The 21,105-nt window shown below is 45.7% G+C and overlaps 1 protein-coding gene across 1 annotated transcript in view; it reads left to right on the top strand.

Moving 5' to 3' along the window:
- Positions 1-16,708, top strand: part of LOC309555063 (beta-1,3-galactosyltransferase 2-like) — a 37,160-nt gene extending 20,452 nt beyond the window's left edge. The window contains exon 2 of the mRNA XM_082256886.1: positions 15,733-16,708. Coding sequence (XP_082113012.1) covers positions 15,745-16,695 — 951 coding nt within the window. The 5' untranslated portion in view covers positions 15,733-15,744 and the 3' untranslated portion in view covers positions 16,696-16,708. The remainder of the gene's footprint in view (positions 1-15,732) is intronic.
- Positions 16,709-21,105: the final 4,397 nt, after the last annotated feature.

Here is a 21,105-nt window from a genome sequence, read left to right as displayed (position 1 = left end):
GCGACCAGGGATAGTAAAGAGGCTATCCATTGTGGAATGTACTAGCCCGGACTGTCCCGGGAGTATTTTTATTGAAAAAACATTTTCGTGACCGGAACTCCGCTTTAAGATGAATACAAACAATTCAATGGAAAATCCAAACCAGGAGAATTTGGAGTTAGACAAGACTGCATCCAGCACATAAGCAAAGAGACTAACCTATTAATTCCACACAGGCCTAATGTCCAGCAGTCTATTTACGCTATCTAAATGAGACAGAAGTGCACTGCACAAACCTGTTTGCTAAAACTTCACAATGTAAAAGAGCACCTGGTGTGATCTGATTCCACAGTTCCAGGTTTGTAGTTACATAGTTACATAGTTACATAGTAGGTGAGGTTGAATAAAGACAATAGTCCATCCAGTTCAACCTGTGTAGGTGTGTGTGGCTGTAATCATCTCACATACCCCTGAATGTTCTGATCCTTGAGATGTAAGTCTAAGAGTCTTTTGAAAGCCACCATACTACCCGCAGAAACCACCTCTTGTGGTAGAGAATTCCACAATCTTGTAGCCCTAACAGTAAAGAACCCCCCACGTTGCCTGAGGTTAAAACGCTTCTCCTCTAATCACATTGTATGCCCTCGAGTCCTCATGCAATCCCTTCGAATGAACAGCTTTTTTTCTAAGCTGGGATCCCCATTAAGATATTTATAAATTGCTATCATGTCCCCCCTCAGACGTCTCTTCTCCAGGGAGAATAAATCGAGCGATTGTAGACGCTCTTCATAGTCAAGGTCCTCCAATCCCCTAATTAGTTTAGTTGCCCTTCTCTGGACTCTCTCCAGCTCCAACACATCCCTCCTGAGGACTGGCGACCAGAACTGGACAGAATACTCCAGATGCGGTCGGACCAGAGTTTTATAAAGTGGAAGGATTATAGTCTTATCTCTGGAATACATCCCTTTCTTTATGCATGCCAATATTCTGCTGGCTTTGGCAGCTGCCGCTTGACATTGCATGCTGTTGCCTAATCTATCATCAACCAAGACTCCCAGATCCTTCTCCATTTTTGATTCCCCCAAGGGTTCCCCTCCTAACGTGTATTGTGCTTTTATGTTTTTAGTCCCCAAGTGCAAAACCTTACACTTCTCCACGTTAAACCTCATTTGCCATGTCGTTGCCCACTCTGTAATTTTGTCCAGGTCATTCTGTAGGATATCTGCTTCATGCTGTGCAGTTATTGCTCTGGCCAATTTTGTGTCATCTGCAAAAACTGATATCGAACTACTGATCCCGACCTCAATGTTGTTTATGAATAAATTGAACAAGGTTGGTCCCAGGACTGAGCCCTGGGGCACCCCGCTTACTACGTCAGACCAGTCTGAGTATGCGCTGTTTATTACCACTCTTTGGACACGCCCTTTAAGCCAATTCCGTATCCAAGAGCAAACCCTGCTGTCGATACCTGCAGATCTTATTTTATAAATTAAGCGCTTGTGGGGAACTGTATCAAACGCCTTAGCGAAATCCAAGTACACCACATCCACTGGTCTCCCCCTATCTAGCTCACAGCTCACCTCCTCGTAAAATGTTAATAGATTGGTTTGACAAGAACGCCCATTTGTAAACCCGTGCTGATTACTGCTGATGATGTTGTTGTCTTTAGCAAACTCTACTATATAGTCCCTTATCATCCCCTCCAGAAGTTTACATACTATTGATGTCAAACTGACAGGCCTATAATTTCCCGGGATATGCCTCTGGCCCTTTTTGAATATCGGAATCACGTTAGCTTTTTTCCAATCCCCTGGTACATCTCCTGTCCTAATACTGTCAGCAAAGATCAGGAACAGTGGTCTGGATATAACCTTACTGAGTTCCTTGAGTACTCTCGGATGTACGCCATCCGGGCCTGGTGATTTGTTTGTGTTGAGTTTATCCAGCCTTTCCCTGATTTCACCCTCTGTTAGCCATAGTGGCAAGTCCTGTGTATTACTACTAACTAGTGTTGAGCGAACACGGACTGTATTATTCGTGTTCGTACCGAATAATTGGATTTTTTGTACCCGAACACGGACACGGACACTTTACTGTATGTTCGGGTAAAAATCCGTGTTCGGTCGTTTTATTTCCGGGTTTTGCATGCTTTGGCGCTCTTTTCATGGCGGGCTTTCAACAGCCAATCAACAATCGTTTAACTGGTGTGCCTTAAGCCATCCCAGCCATGCCTGCAAATGTCTCAGTAGCTGTGATTGGCCGTCTGAAGCATGTGACCAAGTCTTTATAAGTTCGAGGCAGCCGCAGCGGCGTCATTATGCTGCTTAGATTCAGGGACAGAGCACACATCAACGTGCTGGCTGCTGATTAGGGAAAGATAGGCAGGAAAAAACCATTTGTGTCCGGATAGAATTGAGGGACAGGTCGGAGTGTTTAGGCAGGGCGAGTTGTAGGCATTTTAGGGATAGAGTCTGCTGAATTATATAGGGTCAGTGTCTTCTACAAACTACAATCGATATTGCTGTGTGGGGGGTGGGGTCTGCACTCAATCCTGATCTACGATCTCTTCTCAATCCTGTTAGGGACAGAGTCTGCTGAATTTTAGGGAAACTGTGTTCTACAAACTACAATCGATATTGCTGTGTGGTGTGGGATTGGAGATAGGCAGGTGTCAGTGATCCACATCCATTTTTCTGTGTGTGAGCTGCAGTGAACACAATCTTTTTGGGCTGCAGTGAACACAATCTTTTTGGGCTGCAGTGAACACAATCTTTTTGGGCTGCAGTGAACACAATCTTTTTGGGCTGCAGTGAACACAATCTTTTTGGGGTGCAGTGAACAAAATCTTTTTGGGGTGCAGTGAACACAATCCTTTTTGGTGTGCAGTGAACACAATCTTTGTGGGGTGCAGTGAACAAAATCCTTTGTGGGGTGCAGTGAACACAATCTTTTTGGGGTGCAGTGAACAAAATCCTTTTTGGGGTGCAGTGAACAACATCCTTTTTGGGGTGCAGTGAACACAATCTTTTTGGGGTGCAGTGAACAAAATCCTTTGTGGGGTGCAGTGAACACAATCTTTTTGGGGTGCAGTGAACACAATCTTTTTGGGGTGGAGTGAACAACATCCTTTTTGGGGTGCAGTGAACAAAATCCTTTTTGGGGTGCAGTGAACAAAATCATTTTTGGGGTGCAGTGAACACAATCTTTTTGGGGTGCAGTGAACACAATCTTTGTGGGGTGCAGTGAACACAATCTTTTTGGGGTGGAGTGAACAACATCCTTTTTGGGGTGCAGTGAACAACATCCTTTTTGGGGTGCAGTGAACACAATCTTTTTGGGGTGCAGTGAACACAATCTTTGTGGGGTACAGTGAACAGAATCTTTGTGGGGTGCAGTGAACACAATCTTTGGGGGGTACAGTGAACACAATCTTTGTGAGGTGCAGTGAACACAATCTTTGTGGGGTGCAGTGAACACAATCATTGTGGGGTGCAGTGAACTCAATCTTTGTGGGGTACAGTGAACACAATCTCATACTGAAGGTTTGAGGGTGCTGCCTGTTCCATACTCCCCCTACTCCTCATCTAGCCTTTTAGGGGTACAAACAATAGTAATTGGGGCCTAGTGTGGTTGTGTACGTGTGATATACATACACTTTTTTGGGATCATATTTTCTATTCCGCTATTTAATCAAAAACCTTTGGGGATCAGTTAAATTGGGGGATAGTCTGTGTTGGTACGTGTGAGAGAGATCCACCTTTCCAAGTTGTTGGGGTTCATCTCATACTTCTGAAGGTTTGAGGGTGCTGCCTGTTCCATACTCCCCCTACTCCTAGCCTTTTAGGGGTACAAACAATAGTAATTGGGGCCTAGTGTGGTTGTGTACGTGTGATATACATACACTTTTTTGGGATCATATTTTCTATTCCGCTATTTAATCAAAAACCTTTGGGGATCAGTTAAATTGGGGGATAGTCTGTGTTGGTACGTGTGAGAGAGATCCACCTTTCCAAGTTGTTGGGGTTCATCTCATACTTCTGAAGGTTTGAGGGTGCTGCCTGTTCCATACTCCCCCTACTCCTAGCCTTTTAGGGGTACAAACAATAGTAATTGGGGCCTAGTGTGGTTGTGTACGTGTGATATACATACACTTTTTTGGGATCATATTTTCTATTCCGCTATTTAATCAAAAACCTTTGGGGATCAGTTAAATTGGGGGATAGTCTGTGTTGGTACGTGTGAGAGAGATCCACCTTTCCAAGTTGTTGGGGTTCATCTCATACTTCTGAAGGTTTGAGGGTGCTGCCTGTTCCATACTCCCCCTACTCCTAGCCTTTTAGGGGTACAAACAATAGTAATTGGGGCCTAGTGTGGTTGTGTACGTGTGATATACATACACTTTTTTGGGATCATATTTTCTATTCCGCTATTTAATCAAAAACCTTTGGGGATCAGTTAAATTGGGGGATAGTCTGTGTTGGTACGTGTGAGAGAGATCCACCTTTCCAAGTTGTTGAGGTTCATCTCATACTTCTGAAGGTTTGAGGGTGCTGCCTGTTCCATACTCCCCCTACTCCTAGCCTTTTAGGGGTACAAACAATAGTAATTGGGGCCTAGTGTGGTTGTGTACGTGTGATATACATACACTTTTTTGGGATCATATTTTCTATTCCGCTATTTAATCAAAAACCTTTGGGGATCAGTTAAATTGGGGGATAGTCTGTGTTGGTACGTGTGAGAGAGATCCACCTTTCCAAGTTGTTGGGGTTCATCTCATACTTCTGAAGGTTTGAGGGTGCTGCCTGTTCCATACTCCCCCTACTCCTAGCCTTTTAGGGGTACAAACAATAGTAATTGGGGCCTAGTGTGGTTGTGTACGTGTGATATACATACACTTTTTTGGGATCATATTTTCTATTCCGCTATTTAATCAAAAACCTTTGGGGATCAGTTAAATTGGGGGATAGTCTGTGTTGGTACGTGTGAGAGAGATCCACCTTTCCAAGTTGTTGGGGTTCATCTCATACTTCTGAAGGTTTGAGGGTGCTGCCTGTTCCATACTCCCCCTACTCCTAGCCTTTTAGGGGTACAAACAATAGTAATTGGGGCCTAGTGTGGTTGTGTACGTGTGATATACATACACTTTTTTGGGATCATATTTTCTATTCCGCTATTTAATCAAAAACCTTTGGGGATCAGTTAAATTGGGGGATAGTCTGTGTTGGTACGTGTGAGAGAGATCCACCTTTCCAAGTTGTTGGGGTTCATCTCATACTTCTGAAGGTTTGAGGGTGCTGCCTGTTCCATACTCCCCCTACTCCTAGCCTTTTAGGGGTACAAACAATAGTAATTGGGGCCTAGTGTGGTTGTGTACGTGTGATATACATACACTTTTTTGGGATCATATTTTCTATTCCGCTATTTAATCAAAAACCTTTGGGGATCAGTTAAATTGGGGGATAGTCTGTGTTGGTACGTGTGAGAGAGATCCACCTTTCCAAGTTGTTGAGGTTCATCTCATACTTCTGAAGGTTTGAGGGTGCTGCCTGTTCCATACTCCCCCTACTCCTAGCCTTTTAGGGGTACAAACAATAGTAATTGGGGCCTAGTGTGGTTGTGTACGTGTGATATACATACACTTTTTTGGGATCATATTTTCTATTCCGCTATTTAATCAAAAACCTTTGGGGATCAGTTAAATTGGGGGATAGTCTGTGTTGGTACGTGTGAGAGAGATCCACCTTTCCAAGTTGTTGAGGTTCATCTCATACTTCTGAAGGTTTGAGGGTGCTGCCTGTTCCATACTCCCCCTACTCCTAGCCTTTTAGGGGTACAAACAATAGTAATTGGGGCCTAGTGTGGTTGTGTACGTGTGATATACATACACTTTTTTGGGATCATATTTTCTATTCCGCTATTTAATCAAAAACCTTTGGGGATCAGTTAAATTGGGGGATAGTCTGTGTTGGTACGTGTGAGAGAGATCCACCTTTCCAAGTTGTTGGGGTTCATCTCATACTTCTGAAGGTTTGAGGGTGCTGCCTGTTCCATACTCCCCCTACTCCTAGCCTTTTAGGGGTACAAACAATAGTAATTGGGGCCTAGTGTGGTTGTGTACGTGTGATATACATACACTTTTTTGGGATCATATTTTCTATTCCGCTATTTAATCAAAAACCTTTGGGGATCAGTTAAATTGGGGGATAGTCTGTGTTGGTACGTGTGAGAGAGATCCACCTTTCCAAGTTGTTGAGGTTCATCTCATACTTCTGAAGGTTTGAGGGTGCTGCCTGTTCCATACTCCCCCTACTCCTAGCCTTTTAGGGGTACAAACAATAGTAATTGGGGCCTAGTGTGGTTGTGTACGTGTGATATACATACACTTTTTTGGGATCATATTTTCTATTCCGCTATTTAATCAAAAACCTTTGGGGATCAGTTAAATTGGGGGATAGTCTGTGTTGGTACGTGTGAGAGAGATCCACCTTTCCAAGTTGTTGAGGTTCATCTCATACTTCTGAAGGTTTGAGGGTGCTGCCTGTTCCATACTCCCCCTACTCCTAGCCTTTTAGGGGTACAAACAATAGTAATTGGGGCCTAGTGTGGTTGTGTACGTGTGATATACATACACTTTTTTGGGATCATATTTTCTATTCCGCTATTTAATCAAAAACCTTTGGGGATCAGTTAAATTGGGGGATAGTCTGTGTTGGTACGTGTGAGAGAGATCCACCTTTCCAAGTTGTTGGGGTTCATCTCATACTTCTGAAGGTTTGAGGGTGCTGCCTGTTCCATACTCCCCCTACTCCTAGCCTTTTAGGGGTACAAACAATAGTAATTGGGGCCTAGTGTGGTTGTGTACGTGTGATATACATACACTTTTTTGGGATCATATTTTCTATTCCGCTATTTAATCAAAAACCTTTGGGGATCAGTTAAATTGGGGGATAGTCTGTGTTGGTACGTGTGAGAGAGATCCACCTTTCCAAGTTGTTGGGGTTCATCTCATACTTCTGAAGGTTTGAGGGTGCTGCCTGTTCCATACTCCCCCTACTCCTAGCCTTTTAGGGGTACAAACAATAGTAATTGGGGCCTAGTGTGGTTGTGTACGTGTGATATACATACACTTTTTTGGGATCATATTTTCTATTCCGCTATTTAATCAAAAACCTCTGGGGATCAGTTAAATTGGGGGATAGTCTGTGTTGGTACGTGTGAGAGAGATCCACCTTTCCAAGTTGTTGGGGTTCATCTCATACTTCTGAAGGTTTGAGGGTGCTGCCTGTTCCATACTCCCCCTACTCCTAGCCTTTTAGGGGTACAAACAATAGTAATTGGGGCCTAGTGTGGTTGTGTACGTGTGATATACATACACTTTTTTGGGATCATATTTTCTATTCCGCTATTTAATCAAAAACCTTTGGGGATCAGTTAAATTGGGGGATAGTCTGTGTTGGTACGTGTGAGAGAGATCCACCTTTCCAAGTTGTTGAGGTTCATCTCATACTTCTGAAGGTTTGAGGGTGCTGCCTGTTCCATACTCCCCCTACTCCTAGCCTTTTAGGGGTACAAACAATAGTAATTGGGGCCTAGTGTGGTTGTGTACGTGTGATATACATACACTTTTTTGGGATCATATTTTCTATTCCGCTATTTAATCAAAAACCTTTGGGGATCAGTTAAATTGGGGGATAGTCTGTGTTGGTACGTGTGAGAGAGATCCACCTTTCCAAGTTGTTGGGGTTCATCTCATACTTCTGAAGGTTTGAGGGTGCTGCCTGTTCCATACTCCCCCTACTCCTAGCCTTTTAGGGGTACAAACAATAGTAATTGGGGCCTAGTGTGGTTGTGTACGTGTGATATACATACACTTTTTTGGGATCATATTTTCTATTCCGCTATTTAATCAAAAACCTTTGGGGATCAGTTAAATTGGGGGATAGTCTGTGTTGGTACGTGTGAGAGAGATCCACCTTTCCAAGTTGTTGGGGTTCATCTCATACTTCTGAAGGTTTGAGGGTGCTGCCTGTTCCATACTCCCCCTACTCCTAGCCTTTTAGGGGTACAAACAATAGTAATTGGGGCCTAGTGTGGTTGTGTACGTGTGATATACATACACTTTTTTGGGATCATATTTTCTATTCCGCTATTTAATCAAAAACCTTTGGGGATCAGTTAAATTGGGGGATAGTCTGTGTTGGTACGTGTGAGAGAGATCCACCTTTCCAAGTTGTTGAGGTTCATCTCATACTTCTGAAGGTTTGAGGGTGCTGCCTGTTCCATACTCCCCCTACTCCTAGCCTTTTAGGGGTACAAACAATAGTAATTGGGGCCTAGTGTGGTTGTGTACGTGTGATATACATACACTTTTTTGGGATCATATTTTCTATTCCGCTATTTAATCAAAAACCTTTGGGGATCAGTTAAATTGGGGGATAGTCTGTGTCGGTACGTGTGAGAGAGATCCACCTTTCCAAGTTGTTGAGGTTCATCTCATACTTCTGAAGGTTTGAGGGTGCTGCCTGTTCCATACCCCCCCTACTCCTCATCTAGCCTTTTAGGGGTACAAACAATAGTAATTGGGGCCTAGTGTGGTTGTGTACGTGCGAGATACATACACTTTTTTTGATCATATTTCCTATTCCGCTATTCAATAAAAACCTTTGAGGATCAATTGAATTGCGGGATAGTCTGTGTCGGTACGTGTGAGAGAGATCCACCTTTCCAAGTTGTTGGGGTTCATCTCATACTTCTGAAGGTTTGAGGGTGCTGCCTGTTCCATACCCCCCCTACTCCTCATCTAGCCTTTTAGGGGTACAAACAATAGTAATTGGGGCCTAGTGTGGTTGTGTACGTGCGAGATACATACACTTTTTTTGATCATATTTCCTATTCCGCTATTCAATAAAAACCTTTGAGGATCAATTGAATTGCGGGATAGTCTGTGTCGGTACGTGTGAGAGAGATCCACCTTTCCAAGTTGTTGGGGTTCATCTCATACTTCTGAAGGTTTGAGGGTGCTGCCTGTTCCATACCCCCCCTACTCCTCATCTAGCCTTTTAGGGGTACAAACAATAGTAATTGGGGCCTAGTGTGGTTGTGTACGTGCGAGATACATACACTTTTTTTGATCATATTTCCTATTCCGCTATTCAATAAAAACCTTTGAGGATCAATTGAATTGCGGGATAGTCTGTGTCGGTACGTGTGAGAGAGATCCACCTTTCCAAGTTGTTGGGGTTCATCTCATACTTCTGAAGGTTTGAGGGTGCTGCCTGTTCCATACCCCCCCTACTCCTCATCTAGCCTTTTAGGGGTACAAACAATAGTAATTGGGGCCTAGTGTGGTTGTGTACGTGCGAGATACATACACTTTTTTTGATCATATTTCCTATTCCGCTATTCAATAAAAACCTTTGAGGATCAATTGAATTGCGGGATAGTCTGTGTCGGTACGTGTGAGAGAGATCCACCTTTCCAAGTTGTTGGGGTTCATCTCATACTTCTGAAGGTTTGAGGGTGCTGCCTGTTCCATACCCCCCCTACTCCTCATCTAGCCTTTTAGGGGTACAAACAATAGTAATTGGGGCCTAGTGTGGTTGTGTACGTGCGAGATACATACACTTTTTTTGATCATATTTCCTATTCCGCTATTCAATAAAAACCTTTGAGGATCAATTGAATTGCGGGATAGTCTGTGTCGGTACGTGTGAGAGAGATCCACCTTTCCAAGTTGTTGGGGTTCATCTCATACTTCTGAAGGTTTGAGGGTGCTGCCTGTTCCATACCCCCCCTACTCCTCATCTAGCCTTTTAGGGGTACAAACAATAGTAATTGGGGCCTAGTGTGGTTGTGTACGTGCGAGATACATACACTTTTTTTGATCATATTTCCTATTCCGCTATTCAATAAAAACCTTTGAGGATCAATTGAATTGCGGGATAGTCTGTGTCGGTACGTGTGAGAGAGATCCACCTTTCCAAGTTGTTGGGGTTCATCTCATACTTCTGAAGGTTTGAGGGTGCTGCCTGTTCCATACTCCCCCTACTCCTCATCTAGCCTTTTAGGGGTACAAACAATAGTAATTGGGGCCTAGTGTGGTTGTGTACGTGTGATATACATACACTTTTTTTGGATCATATTTTCTATTCCGCTATTCAATAAAAACCTTTCTAGGGCAAGATCTTAAATTACAGAAATATGAGGAGACCGTCAAATAAGGGCCGTGGCCTGGGTCGTGGTGCTGCTGGTAGAGCTCCTGTTGCAAGGAGAGGACATGGTCGATCTGTGCCAGCTACACGCACAAGTGAAACACCTTCCTCAAGTGTGAGTAGGCGACAGAACCTGCATCAGTATTTGGTAGGGCATCAAACGCCCCTAGAAGTGATGAGGCCAGAACAAGTTGAGGCGATAGTAGATTGGTTTGCTGCTGACAGTGCCTCCAGTTCCTTCACATTGTCTCCCACCCAGTCTACTGCAGAAAGGTCAGAGTTGGCACCTGCAGCCAATGTCCAACCGTCTTTCACCTCACCCCCTTGCAAATCAGGCCAGCAGTCTGAGCCCCAAGCCATACAGCAGTCTCTTATTCTTTTTGAGGACTCTGTCAGCAGGGTTTCCCAGGGCCATCCACCTAGCCCTGCCCCAGAAGTGGAAGAGATTGAGTGCAGCGATGCCCAACCACTTATTTCTCAAGATGAGTACATGCAAGGATCATCGCAGCACGTCTCCGATGATGACGAAACGCAGGTGCCAACTGCTGCGGCGTTCAGCATTGTGGAGACCGACAAGGAGGGCAGGGGTGAAGACTGGGTGGAAGATGATGTGGAGGACGATGAGGTCCTCGACCCCACATGGAATGAACGTCATGCAGGTGAACTGAGTAGTTTGGAGGAAGAGGCGGTGGTCGCACAGAGCCACCAGCACAGCAGAAGAGGGAGCAGGGTGCAGAAGCGGAGCGGCCGTGCCCTAGACACTACGCCCGCTACTGCCCAACGCAGCAAGGGAACGAGCGCACCAAAGTCAGCTCAAAGGAGTTCTCTAGCGTGGAAGTTCTTTAGAAAATGTGCTGATGACAGGACACGAGTGGTTTGCACCCTGTGCAATCAGAGCTTGAAGCGAGGCATGAACCTTCTCAACCTGAGCACAACCTGCATGATCAGGCATCTAAGTGCAAAGCACGAGCTGCAGTGGAGTACACACCTTCAAAACCAAGAAACGTCTCTGGCTCATCCTGCTTCCTCTTCTGCTGCAGTCTCGGCCGCTCCAGCCACATCTGTAGTGATACCGGCACCTGCCACCCCGCAAACAGACGATCTGTCAGCAACACCACCACCTGGGTCACCAACAACCATCTCCACAATGTCCCGTGGAAGCGTTCAGCTTTCCATCTCCCAAACACTTGAGAGGAAGAGGAAGTACCCCCCTACCCACCCGCGATCCCTGGCCCTGAATGCCAGCATTTCAAAATTATTGGCCTTTGAAATGCTGTCATTCCGTCTGGTGGAGACGCACAGTTTTAAAAACCTTATGTCGGTGGCTGTCCCACAGTACGTCGTGCCCAGCCGCCACTACTTTTCCAGGCAAGCCATCCCTTCCCTGCACAACCAAGTGGGGGAAAAAATCAGGTGTGCACTGCGCAACGCCATCTGTGCCAAGGTCCACCTAACTACGGATACGTGGACCAGTAAGCACGGTCAGGGGCGTTATATCTCCCTAACGGCACACTGGGTAAATGCAGTGGCGGATGGGCCTGAGGCGGATAGCAATTTGGCGCATGTCCTTCCACCACCGAGGATTGCAGGGCGCTTCAGTTTGCCTCCTGTTCCTAACTCCTCCTACTCCGCTTCCTCATCCTCTACCGCCTCCTCATCCGGACAGCGTAACACCTTCACCACCAACTTCAGCACGGCCAGGGGTAAACGACAGCAGGCAGTTTTACAACTTGCCTGTTTGGGGGACAAACCACACACCGCGCAGGAGTTGTGGAGGAGCATGGAACAGCAGACAAATGAGTGGTTGCTGCCAGCGAGCCTCAAGCCCGGCCTGGTGGTGTGCGATAACGGGCGAAATCTCATAGCAGCTCTGGGCCTAGCCGGTTTGACGCACATCCCTTGCCTGGCGCATGTGCTGAATTTGGTGGTGCAGAGGTTCCTTAAAAACTACCCCGATATGTCAGAGCTGCTGCAGAAAGTGCGGGCCGTTTGTGCGCACTTTCGGCGTTCTCACCCTGCTGCTGCTCGCCTGGCAGCGCTGCAGCGTAACTTCGGCCTTCCCGCTCACCGCCTCATATGTGACGTGCCCACAAGGTGGAACTCCACCTTGCACATGCTGGAAAGACTGTGCGAGCAGCAGCAGGCCATAGTGGAGTTTCAGCTGCAGCACGCACGCGTGAGTCGCTCTGCGGAACAGCACCACTTCACCACCAATAACTGGGCCTCCATGCGAGACCTGTGTGCCTTGTTGCGCTGTTTTGAGTACTCCACCAACATGGCCAGTGGCAATGACGCCGTTCTCAGCTTAACTATCCCACTTCTATGCCTCCTTGAAAAAACAATTCGGGCGATGATGGAAGAGGATGTGGCACAGGATGAGGAGGAGGAGGAGGATGAAGAGGTAACATTTCCAAGGCTTTCAGGGCAGTCATTCGCAAGGGGCTCCGAGGGTGGGTTCCTGCACACGCAAACGCCAGGGACGCAATTGTCCAGCAGGGGCACAGTTCTGGAGGATGAGGAGGATGAGGAGGAGGAGGAGCTGGAGGAGGAGATGGAACCATGTTCACAGCAGGGTGGCACCCAGGCCAGCTCATGGCCATCACTGGTGCGTGGCTGGGGGGATACAGAGGACACGGACCATACACCTCCCACAGAGGACAGCCTTTCGTTGCCTCTGGGCAGCCTGGCACACATGAGCGATTACATGCTGCAGTGTCTCCACAACGACCGCCGAGTTGCCCACATTCTAACTTGTGCTGATTACTGGGTGGCCACGCTGCTGGATCCCCGTTACAAGGACAACGTACCGTCCTTAATTCACTCACTGGAGCGCGATCGCAAGATGCGCGAGTACAAGCGCACGCTGGTAGACGCCATGCTGCTGGCATTCCCATCTGACAGCGGGGCCACAGTGGAAGCACAAGGCAGAGGAGGAGGAGGAGGAGGTCGCCAACGCAACCAGGGCACCGCCAGCACCTCAGAAGGCAGGGTTAGCATGGCCGAAATGTGGAAAAGCTTTGTCAGCACGCCACAACAAACAGCAGCACCAGCAGCTCAGATGGAACGTCTTAGCAGGAGGCAGCATTTTACCAACATGGTGGAGCAGTATGTGTGCACACGCCTACATGTAGTGAATGACGGGTCTGCCCCCTTCAACTTCTGGGTCTCCAAATTGGGCACATGGCCTGAGCTTGCCCTTTACGCCTTGGAGGTGCTGGCGTGCCCTGCAGCCAGTGTATTATCTGAACGGGTATTTAGCACGGCTGGGGGCGTTATAACAGACAAGCGCAGCCGCCTGTCCAGAGACAATGTGGACAAGCTCACGTTCATTAAAATGAACCAGGCATGGATCCCACGGGACTTTTCCGTACCTTATGCAGAATAGCAATGGATACCGACCTTACCCACCCATTGTTCCATTTTTGCTCTTTCTCACTCTTTTGGGGTGTACCCTCATTTAAAATTTGTGAAAAGAAGCAGTGTTGGCTACCTCGTCCTCCTCCTCAGGGCCAGATTAATGTAGGGGCTATTGGAGCTGCAGCTCCAGGCCCCTACCTTTTATATAGGCCCCGGGTTGGCCATATTCACTGTTACCGCTCTTCTGTCACTTGTAAACACAGAAGTCTGGCTTCTATGCTCGCTTCCCCAGGCAGCACCCTCAGAACCTCCCCACACAGCGTGAAGGCCGGACAAGGAGGGACAGTTGGCGATGCATGGATGTGTTTATGGGCTTCAGAGACAGCATCCCATGTTGAATTAGGCATGCATGGCTGCACCCTTCCTCCTCTGGGTGCATGGCAAGGCACGGCCCTAAGGCCCTTCAAAATCCTCAGCACCAAGCCCATGATGCTGTTAATCCGGCCCTGGTCCTCCTCCACCGCCGCTTCCACCTACACCGCCCATAGGTGTGCGCAGCCTATTGCATTAAGGTGTGCACCCCAAAGTTGAAATACACATGCATGTGTTTGCCAGCAGGGAGAGTAATGTATCGGGGCCATGTACCTGTAGGCAAGGAGAAATAGAGCAGAGCAGGTCCCAGGGAGATCTTTCCCATCTCCTCACTGGCAATGCTATGTGCCCTAGGTGATTAGGGTGTGCCCAGGCACACCCAGCACACCCTGTGCGCACGCCTATGTCACCGCCACATCCACCACCACCTCAACCTCCCTCCTACTCCATATGGGCCTCGTCCTTCAGAGATGAAGAAGAACATTGTTTTATTTTTCTGTTTTTTTTTGTTGTTTTAAGTTATTTCCCTATCCACATTTGTTTGCAGAGCACTTGCCATGCTCTTAATTACGTTTTGCTGCCATTTGCAGCACTCTAGCCCTTTCCTTTGGTGTTTTAGAGCCATTTTAGTGCCTTAAAGTTCGGGTCCCCATTGACTTCAATGGGGTTCGGTGTCCGGGAAAAGTTCGGTAAAAGTCCGGGACACGGACCCGGACTTTTTTTTAAAGTTCGGCCGAACCCGTCGAACACGGACATCTAGGTGTCCGCTCAACCCTACTACTAACCAAACAGTCATGGTCAGTGTACCCCTCCGTTTCCTGTGTAAAGACTGACGAGAAAAAAGCATTCAGCACGGTTGCTTTTTCAGTGTCCTCTGTAACCATCCTCCCATCATTGTTAATTATGTGTGCAATATGCTCTGCCCTAGTTTTTTTGCTGTTGATATATTTAAAGAATTTCTTTGGGTTTTTTTTACTATCCTCCGCTATTTGTCTCTCAAAGTTGATTTTAGCCATCTTGATTTCTTGTTTACTTTTCTTATTTGCCTCCTTGTATTGCTCGAAAGCCGATACTGTGCCCTCTGATTTATACTTCTTGAAGGCCAATTTTTTTCCCCTAATAAGTTTTTTGACGCTACGGTTTAGCCAGCCAGGTTTGGCTTTGTCTCTTCTAAATTTATTTCCCATAGGAATGCACTGCAAGATGCCTTTGCCTAATATGTTCCTAAAGCATTCCCATTTTTCCTCTGTGGTCAGGGATCCCAGGGTTTGGTCCCAGTTTACCCTTTCCATCAATGAGTACAATTTTGGAAAGTTTGCCCTTCTGAAGTTTAGGGTTCTTATGTTCCCCACTTGCCTTGTTATATTGTTATTTATACTAAATGTGATCATCCTGTGATCGCTACCCTCTTGAACTGACAAATCTCACATCTTGCAGTGACCAGGGGTCAGCAGGAGGAACCCACCACTGCCGGTGGGGAGACCCGCTATTCAACCAGCACAAGGAGTCAAATTAGATCGGTGGTGAAAGCATTTCTATAAAGTAAAGTTTAGCAAACAGCAACAGACAGGTATGTATACAGTAAAGCTGTTTTTTCCACAGGTTAGTTCTTTTATTTTTTTTGTTTATACACTGACAGGCTCACTTTATTTTTCATATGCTGTATGTATGTGAATGTGATTTTTATACCAGAAAACATTGTAGCTTTTCAAAAATTATATTGGGACTGTACTGTGTTATGTTGTTTCACAAATAGTGCAATTTTGTAGTAAGAAAAAAAAATACATACTAAAATATCTATTTCTGTACACAGGAAGGCATTTGGATGGGGCCATCGCTGAAGAAAGTTATCAAAGCTATCTTCCTTGTTCTCATCTTTATTATCATAATTATTAGTTACAATGTCCACACTAGTCAAAAACTCAAAGTTGTCACCACGCATGTCCCTCTCAAACCTATGTACCCCTACCTTATAGAAGAGGACCAGAAATGTGCAAGTGGATCTCCATTCCTGCTGCTAGTTATCTCTTCTATACCAAATGAGACCCTAAATAGAGATGTCCTGAGGAGGACGTGGGCAAATGAGACCTTAGTCAATGGTGTTAATGTAGCAAGACTTTTTCTCTTAGGGAGACCATCTAGTCCAGAAATTCAGGAGAGCATCATATTGGAGGGATCCAATTTCCATGACATAATACAGCAAGACTTTATTGACTCCTACAACAATCTCACTCTCAAGACATTGATGGCCATTGAATGGGTCAGTCGTCTATGCCCAAATGTGAGCTACGTTATGAAAATCGACTCTGACGTGTTCTTAAACCCTTGGTTTCTAATGGAGAAGGTCTTGCAGCCTTCTAGTCCTGCCAAAGTGAATTTCTATACTGGACTGCTGATGCTTAATGCTTTACCCCAAAGAGACAAAAGCAGTAAGTGGTATATGCCATTGTCACAGTACTCCAAAAATGTCTATCCACCATATTGCTCTGGCACTGGCTACATCTTCTCTGGGGACCTGGCAGCAAGGATATACAAGAAAGCCAGTAGTCTCAACATATTCCCATTTGAGGATGTTTTTATAGGAATGTGCTTGGAAAGCATTGGAATTAAAATCTCCAAACCAGCAGGAAATTGGTTCATAGGAGAAAAAATGAAATATGACAGGTGCCAGTTTTCCAGTATTGTCACAGTCCACCATTTTATGCCACAAGAGTTGCTGGAGCTCTGGCCTGATTTCACCAGCTCTCTGGAGACTTGCAACAGGCAGGGGACCTAATGGAGTTGTAAAAAAACAATCTGAACTCCTATGATTTGGCTGAAAGTGAAATAGAAAATATAGGAAAATGCTGCTTACCTCTATTGTCACAATTCACCAGTTAGTAAGGCCCTTTTCAAGATAAACGCCTCTTCAACTTTGTCTATTAATGGAGATAAAGCCCCTTATTCAACAAGCTACAATGGTACTTAGGAAGTGCTAGATAACTGTTAAGGCAGACCATAGACGCTGCAACCACGGAAATTCCCTCCCCGCCAGGAGAACACAGTGATTTTTGCTAGCGGCTATAGCAGTTGATCAACTTGGTACATTAGACCTGCCCACACAGGGTTCAAATCTTGGCCTGTTCCTGCTCAACCAGCCGAGATTCGAACTGTCTAAGTCATTCTGCAATGATATATGATAATATTGACTGAGGGACCACTTTAGCCCTCCTAATGATGCCTTAAAGCGGAACTTTACACTCCCTATACCCCTTTATTTTAACCCCCACTTACCTGGTTGCAGGTGCTGCACATTTAAGGTACTTGCCCACCCAACAAGTGTTGTCCTGCTGAGATCCGCTTCTTCTCTGCACCCCTGTCGCTCCCGCGCCGCCATCTTATTCTGTGACCTCCTCGCTAAGCTGTCAGTTCTTCCAGGTTAAGCTGATGGCTTCATTGATATCATGTCGCCTGGCCCCATCCAATCCTCCTTTCCCATTGAAGAACCATGCCTCCTTATACATGAGATGTACAAATCCCAGGAGGAGATGTGGGCAAAGTGCACGTCATTCGCCTAGAAAAATTTCGTGCATCATGGTGGGGTGAAGGGGGAGGGGCAGACCAGGCCTTTTCTACCAACAAAAAAAAAAGACAAAAAACAAAAGGGGATGGATGGGAGGCAACATGCCTTGGAGGGTAAAGTCCTGCTTTAAATGCTCCTTTAAAGTGATTGTAAAGGCTAAAGTGGTTTTTACCTTAAAGCATTAAGGTAAAAAACCTTATGTGATTAGTTCCCCCCCAGCCCCCCTAAATACTTAGCTCCAAACAATCCAGTGCTGTGCCTGAGAGCAGCAGTGCTGCTCTTTCCCTCCTCAATGGGAGGGGGCAGGGCTGAGCCACACTGTGTTTGTCAATAGACGCACATAGCCCAGCTTGGGATCGAGACCCACACATGTGCCTCCATAGGAATCGGCTTCCTATGGTGGCCCACGGATAAGAGAAGGAGCTATGGGAAGACCCCAGAAGAGGAGGATCTGGCCGCTCTGTGCAAAACCATTGCACAGAGCAGGTATAGTATCTCCCAAAAATGAGTACACCCCTCACATTTTTTTAAATATTTTATTATATCTTTTATTGTGACAACACTGAAGAAATTACACTTCTCTACAATGTAAAGTAGTGAGTGTACAGCTTGTATAATAGTGAAAAATTGCTGTCCCCTCAAAATAACTCAACACACAGCCATTAATGTCTAAACCGCTGGCAACAAAAGTGAGTATACCCCTGAATGAAAACGTCCAAATTGGGCCCAAAGTATCAATATTTAGTGTGACCACCATTATTTACCAGCACTGCCTTAACCCTCTTGGACATGGAGTTCACCAGAGCTTCACAGGTTGCCACTGGAGTTCTCTTCCACTCCTCTATGACAACATCATGGAGCTGGTGGATGTTAGAGACCTTGTGCTCCTTCACCTTCCATTTGAGGATGGCCCACAGATGCTCAATATCGTTTAGGTCTGGAGACATGCTTGGCCAGTCCATCACCTTTACCCTCAGCTTCTTTAGCAAGGCAGTGATCATCTTGAAGCTGTGTTTTGGGTCGTTATCATGCTGGGTCCTGCCCTGCGGCCCAGTCTCTGAAGGGAGGGGGATAAGCCCCGGTTCACACTTGTGCGTGTGCGGGGTTCGCATGTAATGTCGGAGCGCACTGCTCCGACATTACATGCGATCAGCTGTGCGGTGCGAGTTTGGCTAAATTTGCATCGCTCCCGCAGCAAACACGCACAGGAGGCATTTTTGCAGCCACATCAGGATCGGATCGCACAGCGGTTCACACTTGTGCGATCCGATCCTGTGCGAACTGCACGATCGCACTGCGATATGCGATCAAACTGGGGGTGTCGTTAAGATTACATTGACACCCCCAGCGTATCGCATATGGCAGTGTGAACTGCTGGGGGTGCGTGTGCGATGCGGGAACAGGCTGCGAATTCGCAGCCTTCCCGCATCGCATATATGTGAACCGAGCCTAATCCTCTGCTTCAGTATGTCACAGTACATGTTGGCATTCATGGTTCCCTCAATGAACTGTAGCTCCCCAGTGCCAGCAGCACGTATGCAGCTCCAGACAGTGACACTCCCACCATCATGCTTGACTGTAGGCAAGACACACTTGTCTTTATATTCCTCACCTAGTTGCCACCACACACGCTTGACACCATCTGTACCAAATAAGTTTATCTTGGTCTCATCAGACCGCAGGACATGGTTCCAGTAATCCATGTCCTTAGTCTGCTTGTATTCAGCAAACTGTTTGTGGGCTTTCTTCTATATCATCTTTAGAAGAGGCTTCCTTCTGGAAGGACAGCCATGCAGACCAATTTGATGCAGTGTGTGGCGTATGGCCTGAGCCCTCACAGGCTGACCCCCCACCCCTTCAACCTCTGCAACAATATTGGCAGCACTCATACGTCTATTTTCCAAACACAACCTCTGGATATGGCACTGAGCACATGCACTCAACTTCATTGGTCGACCATGGCGAGGCCTGTTCTGAGTGGAACCTATCCTGTTAAACCGCAGTATGGTCTTGGCCACCGTGCCGCAGCTCAGTTTCAGGGTCTTGGCAATCTTCATATAGTCTAGGTCATCTTTATGTAGAGCAACAATTATTTTTTTCAAATCCTCAGAGAGTTTTTTGCCATGAGGTGCCATGTTGAACTTCCAGTGACCAATATGAGAAAGCGAGAGCGATAACACCAAATTTATCACAACTGCTCCCCATTCACACCTGAGACCTTGTAACACTAATGAGTCACATGACACCGGGGAGGAAAAATGGCTAATTGGGCCCAATTTGGACACTTTTCACTTAGGGGTGTACTCACGTTTGTTGCCAGTGGTTTAGACATTAATGGCTGTGTGTTGAGTTATTTTAAGGGGACATCAAATTTACACTGTTATACAAGCTGTACACTCACTACTTTACATTGTAGCAAAGTGTCATTTCTTCAGTGTTGTCACATGAAAAGATATTATAAAATATTTACAAAAACGTGAGGGGTGTACTCACTTTTGTGATATACTGTAAGTATAACATGATTGCATATATGGCCATATGAACCTATAATATCACTTTAAGGTTGATGTCAAAGCTCATAAAAATTTGTCTACAGAAGTCTTGGAAAATGTTATATAGCTGGAAGCAGTAGTACTTGGCACAGGGTTTACAAACTAGCTGATTTGGGCCAAGCTCTAATAGATAATATTTTCATATGTGTATCATCAATCCCCTCCCCATTTTTTATTTTTTTATTGCCATTTAAAGTGTAGTGATAGGTTGAATATACAGTTTTTCTGAGGATGAGTGGCAATATAGGAAAATTACCTTTTTAGTGTCTTTTCTCCATATTATACAATGTATTCGGCTGAAGTGTTATGGAGAGAGAAACTTGTATTAACCTGCTTACCTGCAATCTGGATTTAATGTAGCTTGCTGATGCAATTTGTGTGTAATTTTGGGAGATGTATAGACTTTTGTTCCTTTTGAGGGAATTTTGTGAAGATCTGTGAAAGAACATAACTGCAGCGGGCCAAATAAAGTTTATTTTTAAATGCTCTAGTCCTCTGCCCGGGCCTGGCATGCAAAAGAAGATACTCACAGGAAAGGTACAGCAGTCCATTATGGGAATTTCAAATTAGATCACATATGGTTAATTTATATCCCAAATTCCTATTGATCTATTAAAAATACATGAAACAAGTGTCATACATATAAAGCCCTACAAAGGACCTATCTACAAGCCTTACTGCATAAATGCATAGATAGAGATCCATATACCACTACAGCAGTTTAATGTAGGTCAATGCAAATGTATTTTCGGCATACTGTATATAATCCATGTAGATAAACTGGTCTGACATATGGTAGTCTGTAGTAATAAATGGATTTTTGTAAAATCTTACCATAAAATCCTTTTCTCTTAGCTCATTGACAGACGTAGTCCTCGGTGATACAGCACCTTCGGGTTATGTTGCCTCCACAGGAGCAGGACTAGACAGGAAATAAAAATGCTCTGGCCACACCCCAGGGGCGGTCCCCGAGGGTATATTCTCTCTCTCTCCGCCACAGCAAATCAGTTATGTCACAAAAGCAGTGCTTAGAGAATTTAACCCAACCCAACTCAAAAACAGAGGGGCGGGG

This window comes from Pelophylax lessonae (assembly GCF_965119305.1).
Source record: "Pelophylax lessonae genome assembly, chromosome: 4".
NCBI lineage: Eukaryota > Metazoa > Chordata > Amphibia > Anura > Ranidae > Pelophylax > Pelophylax lessonae.
Note: the sequence above shows the minus strand (reverse complement) of the source record. Positions and strands in the feature narration are given on the sequence as shown.